This window comes from Chelonoidis abingdonii, chromosome 16, assembly GCF_003597395.2.
Source record: "Chelonoidis abingdonii isolate Lonesome George chromosome 16, CheloAbing_2.0, whole genome shotgun sequence".
NCBI classification, from domain to species: Eukaryota; Metazoa; Chordata; order Testudines; family Testudinidae; genus Chelonoidis; species Chelonoidis abingdonii.
In genome coordinates, this window is record NC_133784.1 from 6,548,292 (window position 1) to 6,557,574 (window position 9,283).

Here is a 9,283-nt window from a genome sequence, read left to right on the forward strand (position 1 = left end):
TCCTGGCATCTGCCCCTTCCCCTCGTTTGCCTCTTGTGGGTGCTGTGTGCTGATGGCCTCGGGCTTCTGATCCCTTCCAGATGCTGGCTACGAGTTCGACATCTGCTTCACCTCTGTCCAGAAGCGGGCAATCCGCACTCTCTGGATAGTGCTGGATACCATTGACCAGATGTGGCTGCCTGTGGTGAGGACCTGGCGCCTCAATGAAAGGCACTATGGTGGCCTGACAGGCCTCAACAAGGCTGAGACAGCTGCTAAGCATGGGGAGGCCCAGGTGAAGATCTGGAGGCGTTCCTATGATATCCCACCACCTCCCATGGAACCGGACCACCCTTTCTACAGCACCATCAGCAAGGTAAGGTGGGGCCCTCGCAGCTCTGCCTTCTCCTCTCTCCCCACAACAGCCGAATGTGGGGCCTCTGGGCTGGGGAGACGGTTGGCTGGCATGAGGGTTGCTGTTCTGTGGGCTCCTGTGTGAATGGGGTGGGGGGTGCTACTGCATAGTCCTGACTGGAGTGAGGTGACATTTTGGGGGTGAATACTTTATTTGCCGAAAAATGCAGCTTTGGGTCGACCAAAACTGTGCAGAGATTTGACAAATCGGGTTGGCCAAAAGAACTATATGCGGGTTGAAACGTAGCTAGTTTGGCTTTCCAGAGGGGAAGCAACACGGGGACGAACTTGAAAATTGCTTTGGGTCGAACGACGCATTTCATCGTTTTGGCAAAAAAAAAATGAAAAACCCAATAATTGTTTTAGGACCACCCAAAATGAAGTCTCTTCCAGGTGTGTTTGTTCAGTGGTCAAACCAGACAGTCCTTGGCCCAGCACCAGTCCTCTTCCCATGGCTCCTGGTCTCCCAGCCTAGGGCTGGGGTGGAGGGGCACTTGGCATGGCCCTGGGCACCCCCCATCGTGGTCTCTGGCACACAGCTCCACCCTGACTTCATGTCACCAGTGGTTGTAATGATCTCACTGCTGCCTGGTCTCAATCTCTGCTTGCTGTCCTCTGCCATGAGAAGATACTGACTCCACTAGGCACTGCACAGGCAGGAGGTGGGAGCCCTGTTGTGCTGTCAATCATTGCAGTCCTGTGTAGTTCCCTGGGGTGTTTGGTCTGCAGTGTAACCGTGTTCCGAGATAGGGGCCTGCAGCCCCCCGAGTCCAGTTGACAGGTGAATGAATGTTCGCTAGCCATGGGAAACGCACAGCAATCCAGGGGAGGCCCGGGAACTAGAAAAGGCTTCCTGGGTCTGAGTCACTCTGTAATGGACTTGGTTGCCCTGCAGAGCTGGGTTGTGTGTTGTGGCTCCCCCCTCCACCCCCAATCCTGTGGGGACGCAGACCAGGAGAGCAGAGTGGTGGGTGGGGCTCCCTGCAGGAACTCCCAGTGACCACATCTGGGGCAGTTCACCATGAGCCCAGAGCCCTTCACTAGCTAGGCATTGCTGCCCATGTCCACGGTGACTGAGGGCTATTGGTGGTTGTTCCCCAGGACCGTCGTTACGCAGACCTGACCGAGGACCAACTGCCGACCTGTGAGAGCCTGAAGGACACCATTGCCCGGGCCCTGCCCTTCTGGAACGAAGAGATCGTGCCCCAGATCAAGGAGGGCAAGCGAGTTCTTGTTGCTGCCCATGGCAACAGCCTGCGAGGGATTGTTAAGCACCTGGAAGGTACGGCAGCCTCATGCCCTCAGCTGCCTGTGAATTGGTGCGGCTATGGGCTGGCTTGACCCCAGGCTCAGCAAGGTGCTGGCAAGTGCCAGCACGTGTCTAATTGAATTCTGTCCCCTGCCCGCCCCTTTCCCCACCCAGCGACCCTCTCCCACAGCATTGCTGGGACTCTGCTCCCTGCTGCTCTCGCAGCCCCTGGGGCGGGCAGCGCCCTGCTGAAGGAGCAAGTGTGGGGCTCGGTGGGTGACTGTGTCTTATGTTTGCAGGCATGTCCGAAGAGGCCATCATGGAGCTTAACCTGCCCACTGGCATCCCCATTGTCTATGAGCTGGACAAGAACCTGAAGCCCATCAAGCCCATGCAGTTCCTAGGGGACGAGGAGACTGTCCGCAAGGCCATGGAGGCTGTGGCAGCTCAGGGCAAAGCTAAGAAATGAAGGCAGGTAGTTGGAGGCTCGTGAGCAGTAGATGAGCCCCCTTCCCACCCCTCCCCTGCACACACTGCCCACAGCCATAAGAACCGAGTACAGAGCTAACTCCCTGGGACCTGCACCCCTCTGCAGACAACCCTGCAACCCACAAGTCAGCTAGACTGCAGAGACAGCTGGGAGTCTCTCCTCAGCCAGGCGGTAACCGCCTCCGCAAGGCTCCAGCAAGCCCTGGGCTAGACAGGGACTGTGTAAGGTATTGGCCAACCCAAGCATTCCCTAGACAGTCCCTCTGGGCCTTCCCAGCTGTGCTTGGGGAGCTCTTGTCATCCTCATGAGTTTTACTGTTGCTTGATGATGTCATTCCAGGCCTGTGAGCGAGGGGTGAATGCTGCTGTGAGTCAGGGACCAGTCTTGCTCTCATATGCCCTGGGGGGTTTGTCCCTGTTTACTTCTTGAAAGGGGCCATGTTTGGGGTGCTGCATCTGTAGCGGTGTTCTCGGTGTGGGGGAGCACACTGGCCAGTGACTGTACCAAGCTCTCCAGGGCCAGCTCTTCAATTTTATGCCTTCCAGCACAGACTGGGGAGGGGGGCGTATGGAGGAGTGTGGTGTGGAGCTAGCATCGGCCCTGCCCTGAACTTCTGCTGCCACAACTGCCCCCTTGCCTGCTGTGTAGTGCTAGTGAAACACAGCTCCTGTATGTTAGCCCATGCGCTTGTGTACCTGGCATTGGCCTCGCCACGTGCCTGGATTTGCACTGGGTCTAGTGTAACTGTCCAACAGTAGCGGTTGTCTCGTTCAGTACAATAAAGGAGTGATGTGCAATAGCTGCTGTCTGTCGCGTCCCTTGGCAGGGCCAGCACAGAGGCAGTGATAGAACTGGGGGGAGTCTGTGACACCAGGTACACACACATGCACCCATTATGCCCTCTTTCTACCCCAGCTGGACCTTGAGTCCTTACAGGGTCTGTTTCCCTTTCCTCCTGCCATGGCACAAAGTCTGGTCTGCCCTTCCCTTGGCCATAGGCCCTCCAGCTGCTCCTGGAGCCCAGAGCCCTGGAACATCTGCTGGAAAGGAGTGGGCCCTCCTCCACTGATTACAAAACCATGGGAGGGCTGCCCTGATCCCTGCCAGTGCAGCAGTGTTCTCACAGCCTGCCCTGCATTGTTGCCATGGTGGAGCTGGATGGCTAGGAGGCTGCCTTGAAGAGCTGGTTCCCACAATGCCTAGGCTTTTCCTGAGGTGGCACCATGGCTGTGAAGGGTGCCCAGGCCTTGTGCCACCTAACTCCTGAAGGGAACGTCCTAAACAGAACCCACTCCTGTAGGCTCTCTCATCTGCTGCTGCTTTCTCCCCCCAACTCAATTACTCAGGGTTAGCAGGACCCAGGGGCTGGGTAGCTTAGTGGAAATTTAAGCGGTTATGAAAACTGCCTTTAGAAGCTGTTAGAGGGATTGTCAGACACCCCCTTCTCAGGAGCTGGGCAAGGACTGCAGCATTAGAGGGGGCATTCCTTCCAGCCCACACCCCTGAGGCCAGTTCTTGAGTCTGGCCTCTTGCTCCTGGACAGTGCACACCTTCCTGCAGAAGTGCCCTGGGGAAAGCCAAGACTGGGCAGTAGGGGCAGCCTCCTAGGGTGGTTCCATTTAAGCCTGGGCACCAAGTGGCACAGGGGCCCATACCTGACCAGAACAGCTGTCTGTGCAGTGCCCAGGGAGCAGCAGGAGCTAACAGGGCCTGGATTCCAGCTCCCAGAAGGGGATGCCAGCTTGTGGGCACAAGCAGTACAGCCAAGCAGTATCCGCACCAGCATGACAGGAGCCCAGAGCCCTTCAGGAATATATTTATTCAGGGCACAGCAGTTTAAAAACCAAATTGGGAGCAGGGCCCTGGCAGGGGCTATCCCTTGCAGAAGGGCACAGGGGACCCTACCCCCCCCCCACTAGCCTTAATACAATCCAAAATCCAGTGGATGCTCCAGGAGGTGCTGGCTGCACGCACAGGCCCCCTGCCCTGGGGCAGGTCAAGTCCCAGCTCACTGGCCTGCAGGGGTTGCTCTGGTTAAGGGATGACAACAGAGGCGCAGGCTGGCTGCCTGTCTGCCTGCAGCAGGGACGGGGCACAGGCTGGCCAGCTAGGTCTGCAGGAATTCCGGCTGCACGCGGGCCACTTTGCGGAGCTCCTTGGAGTGCGTCCTGGGGCATTGCATCTCACACCAGCTGATCGGCACCATCTGTGCCCCTAGAGCCAAGAACAGGAGGTCACTGTCCAGCTTCCCCAGGGCTTCGGGCCAGCCTGCCCAGCAGAGGGGCTCGGACTACAGAACATTCCAAGCACCCACAGGACTGCAGCTCCCTCTGGGGAGAGTCCTGCCAGTGTCTCCTCCCAAGGGACTGCAGTGCTGTGAGCAGCATCGCCCAGGCTCCCCTCCCCACTGGCTGGAGGAGAACAGGGGCCTGCCGAGGCAAAGGCAGGGTTAGCAACAGAACCCAGGCATCCTGACTCCGTCCCTCACTAGGCTGTGAGCCGTTAACGCCTCAGACAGGGTCCTGATGCTCATTCACCCCCAGGAGCTACAATCCTCTCCCCACAGGCAGCCCTCCCTGCCAGGCCCGGGGAGCCAGTGACTTTTACCTGCTTCGCTGTGAGCCACCACCACACCCAGCTCATTCTCCGCTGTGCTCAGCACGTAGTTAGACTGCATGTCCCCCAGGGAGATCTAGGCACCAGCAGCTTAAGGGAAAAGACTCCAGGGCCGGGCTGGAAAAGCCTGGCTGGCCATGCCCTACCCCACCCCGCCCCAACACTGCAGAGAAGGATACCACTTTGGCCAGGACTATGTCCCCAGGCCGGAAACTCTTGTAAACTTCCACCTGCCAGAGAGAACACAAGGCCCAGGTTAGTCGGGGAGGGGGACAGGAGACCAGCTTTGGCCTGGACCAAGGCCAGTCCCCTTTGCAGAGAGAAGCCACAGAGCCATGTCCACCAAGTCCCATTACCTTTGGAGCAGCTGGGTACAGACCCCCCCCCCCCCCAAGGGACAGCAGTGAGCCCCAGACACTGCACATTGCTTAGCCTGTCCCAGAGGGGGGCTCCCTTCAGAGCCTGGGAGGAAGACACCGGGCTCAGCAAACCCCCCTCCCAGAGGGGGATGAATAGGGCAAGCCATGCCAGGGGGATGGGGTTACAGCTGCACACACCGGCGGGTGTGGGGAGGAGATATGGCTGCAGACACAGGGAGGTGAGTGGGGCAAGCCATGCTGGGGGGTGTTAGGACTGCATGGGCAGGGAGATGGGTAGGGCAAGCCATGAGTGGGGTGGGGGTTATGGCTGCAGACATGAGGAGGTGAGTGGGGTGATCCGCAGTGGGGTATTATGGCTGCACACATGGGGAGGAGGGATGTCAGCTGTCGCACAGGGCAGTAACACAAGCAGGCCGCTCCTGACTGACCTTGTCTTTCTCTGTGGCTCGAATGTCTTCTCTCCTGTGAGAAGAGACAGAAGAATCCTAGTAGCGGGGCAGGCAGACCAGCCCACTCCCATGGGGCAGCAGAGCCCAGGGCTACTCCCACCTTCTTTTGAGACCCACCAGTAACTGTCCCAACAGGGCTTAGCCACCCCCCTGCCTGCCCCTCGTTCTGGGATAGGCCATTCCCCAGGACACTGCCTGGGGCTGGGGCTGGGCAGAAGGCATTAGCCTGCAGGGGCCAGTCATTGGATAAGGCAGCATGGGATTACTGAGCTGGCCCCGTTCTCCTTACGATCACGGGGGGGGAGGGTGGGCAGGGCGGTATTAAGGTGTCACAGAGTCCCCAGGCGATGCTTTCAAACTGCTCCCCACAAAGCCAGGCAGGACTCTGGGAAGCCTCCTCTCCCTTGGAGCAGATTGTCTCCAGGGCAAGAAGCTCACACGGCTTCACCTCCTGGGTCTGACCTTGGAGCATTCAGCATCCTCTGCCCCTCCGTGCGCTTTCCACAGCAAGTCCACCCAGGCGGGGTCTTGGGGAAACCAGAGAGTCCTGCACCCCCATTTTGCGGTCAGACATGACTCAGCCAGCCAGTAAAACAGGTTTATTAGATGACAGGAACATGGTCTAAAACAGAGCTTGTAGGTACAGAGAATGGGACTCCTCAGCCGGGTCCATTCTGGGGGACAGTGAGCCAGACCCCCATGTCTGCACTTCACTTCTCATCCCCAGCCAGCTCCAGACTAACAACCCCCTCCAGCGCCTCCTCTCTAGGCTGTATCTCTTTCCTGGGCCAGGAGGTCACCTGACCTCTTGTCCCACACTTTTAGCATCCTCTTGCAGGGGAAAAGGCCTCAGCCATTTCTTGCCAGGATACAGAGTGTCGACCATTTATGCACATTGGAGACTTAAGAAATGCATAGGAGGAACTGAGGCACCCACACAGTATTTGGAGGAAACATTAAGAACAGCCTCACTTCGTCACATAAGGCACCAGCAGGAACCCAACCCTCCCCTAGGGAAGGGCAGACGAGGCCAGGCCCTACCGTATGGTGCCTCGGAAGGTGGATTTCAGTGGCGTGGAGCCAATGTACAGGATGTGCACCTTGGCAAAGCGGGAGTTAATGCTGCACACCTGTGAGGAGAGAGTCTGGTATGAACCCTGGGCTGAGCGCTGCCCCCAGAGGTGCCCATGTACTAGGCAGGGAGCCCAGCAGGGACTGGCTCCTCCTGGCTCTCCTCTAGGGGACCTAATGCCACTTCTGCTTCTCCTTCCTGCTCCCAGGGGAGTCACTGCATGCCAGGCAGACCCCACTCCCCCTAAACAGCACCCCCTTCCCCTCCAGCCTGACAAAGGAGCCAAGCACGCCAGGATTTAATGCCTGCCCCACAGCCCTGGGGGGAAAGGTCCTCACCTCCTCCCCAGAGCAGGGCCAGCCTGGTGGAAAGCAGGAATTCAGCCTCCATGGCCCACACCCTCAGTGGCCTCTGGGCTGAGAGATGGGGGCAGGGTCCACCATGCTGACAACTGCCCCACCAGGCAAGGAGACAAGACTCAGCAGCTTGTGGCACCGGCCCAGAGCAGAGTGTGGCCTGGTTGGCACTGGCGCTGTAGAGCCAAGAGGCGCCCGGCCTGGCCTGCTAGCCCCTCGGGAGAAGCCTGGCACAAGGGCAGAGAGGGCATCGTCCGCAGGCTGTGCGGCAAAGGGGAAGGGCTGTAAAACTTAACAGTCATTACTTGGGCATCTATTGCAGAGGACTCCTATCCTCACCCCCACCCCACCCCGTGCCAAAGCGCCCTCTATGTCACCCCAGATGCGGTGCCCCTGTGATGAGACAGACCCTGCAGGCCTGGCGGGTTCGGCTGCTTTTACCTTGCACGTCACGATGGCCCCTACGTCGGGCAGGAGCTGGGACTCGGCATCTCTCACCACAGACACCACCGGCAGCTGCACAGGTGCAGAGAGAAGAGCCTCCGGTTAGCCCAGTGCCTGGTACGAGTATCTCCCACCTCCTACGGAGCCAGCGACTGGCACACTGGTGCCACGTCCACCAGGCCCAGCTCGGGCAAGGAGCTTAGCCAGTCCAGACTGTCAGCCCCCACGCAGGACTGAGCACTAGTTTTGTCCCCACACACTTCAGTTATTTCTTTATATTCATGGGCAGCAGGTATAATAGGCCTGGGGAGGCTCTGGGCTTGTGGCACAGGGGGTCTTGTGGCTCCAGCTCTGGGGACGGCCTGGGCGGAGCTGGGGGCTAGCCCATGCGAATAGTCATCCTTTCTCATTTGACCAAGGTTCCACTTTTTGTAGGACTTATTTCTGAGTTTCAGATCATTGAAGATCTCCTGGTTAAGCCAGGGTGGTCTCTTGCCAGACTTCCTACGCAGTGGGATAGTTTGCTCTTGGGCCCTTAATGTCTCTTTGAAAAAGTGCCAACTGTCGTCAATTGTTTTCCCCTTTAGACTTCCTTCCCATGGGACCTCACCTACCAACGCCCTGAGTTTGCTAACGTCTGCCGCCTTGAAATCCATTGCCTTTATCAGAGCTGTAACAAAGAATTTTTGCGCCCGAGGCAAGGGCCGGCTCCAGCTCTTTGGCAGCAGGTCCCTGAGTCCCTGTCAGAGGGAAGGACTCGCCCCCGAATTGCCGCCCAAGAATGAATGAAGCGGCTGTGGCAATTCGGGGGCGAGTCCTTCCCTCCGACAGGGACTCGGACCCACGCCGATGAAGCGGCGACGGTAGAGCTGTGCCCCTCCGCTTTGTGCGCCTGAGGCAAGTGCATCACTCACCTCGCCTTTGTTACGGCACTGGTCTTTACTGTGCTGTTCTCCCTCCCACCAGTCCTTAGGATCATGAACTCTACCATTTCATGGTCACTTTCTCCCAGCCTGCCTTCCACTTTCAAATTCTCAACCAGTTCCTTCCTATTTGTCAAAATCAGATCTAGAACAGCCTCCCCCCAGTAGCTTTCTCCACCTTCTGAAATGAAAAATTGTCTCCAATACGTTCCAAGAACGTATTGGAGAATCTGTGCCCTGCTGTGTTATTGTCCCAACAGATGTCTGGGGAGTTGATGTCCCCCATCACCACCAAGTCTTGTGCTTTGGATGATTTTGTTGTTTAAAAAAAAGCCTCCTTCACCTCTTCTTCCTGGTCAGGTGGTCTGCGGTAGAGCCCTACCAGGACATCACCCGTGTTTTTTACCCCTTTTATTCTTACCCAGAGAGTTCCAACAAGTCTGTCTCCCATTTCCATCTCAACCTCAGGCCAAGTGTGTGGACATTTTTAATATCTAAGGCAACACCTCCTCCCTTTTTCCCGTGTCTGTCCTTCCTGAGCAAGCTGTACCCTTCTATCCCAATATCCCAGCCATGCCTACTACCCCCCGCTGGGCGGGGCGCGGGGGCCTTCACTCCCTGGGGTTCCCTGCGCCAGGGCGGGGAATGGGGCCGAGGGGGGCTGGGCGCACCCCACGCTAACCCGAGCCCAGACACCGGCAGCCTGCGAGTGCAGCCGCGATGGACCCCGCGGGGCCGGCCAGCAGCGGGGAATCTCACCGCTCCGTCCTCACTTGTCTTCGCCAGGCAGCCGGCCAGCGCCGCGCACACGTAGCCGTGCCGGGTGTAGGTCCCGCTGCCCGCCACGCCCTCCTCCAGGCTGCAGAGTCGCTCACCTAGGGACAGCCCGAGTCAGGCCGGGGGCGGGGGGG

The 9,283-nt window shown here is 58.3% G+C and overlaps 2 protein-coding genes across 2 annotated transcripts; one reads left to right on the forward strand and one right to left on the reverse strand.

Moving 5' to 3' along the window:
• PGAM1 (phosphoglycerate mutase 1) lies at window positions 1-2,931 on the forward strand. The gene is made up of 3 exons (XM_032781542.2): window positions 1-355; window positions 1,495-1,675; window positions 1,942-2,931. Exons 1-3 carry the CDS (start codon window positions 170-172, stop codon window positions 2,109-2,111), a joined length of 537 nt encoding a protein of 178 aa, XP_032637433.2. The 5' UTR covers window positions 1-169; the 3' UTR covers window positions 2,112-2,931.
• Window positions 2,932-3,932: 1,001 nt separating this feature from the next.
• Window positions 3,933-9,263, reverse strand: EXOSC1 (exosome component 1; the record flags this gene model as incomplete). Its single annotated transcript, XM_032781537.2, has 7 exons — window positions 3,933-4,346; window positions 4,740-4,824; window positions 4,928-4,978; window positions 5,557-5,590; window positions 6,619-6,707; window positions 7,447-7,521; window positions 9,132-9,263. Coding segments are annotated over 7 exons (573 nt in total), but the record flags the coding sequence as incomplete, so codon positions are not given.
• Between the last annotated feature and the right edge of the window lie 20 nt (window positions 9,264-9,283).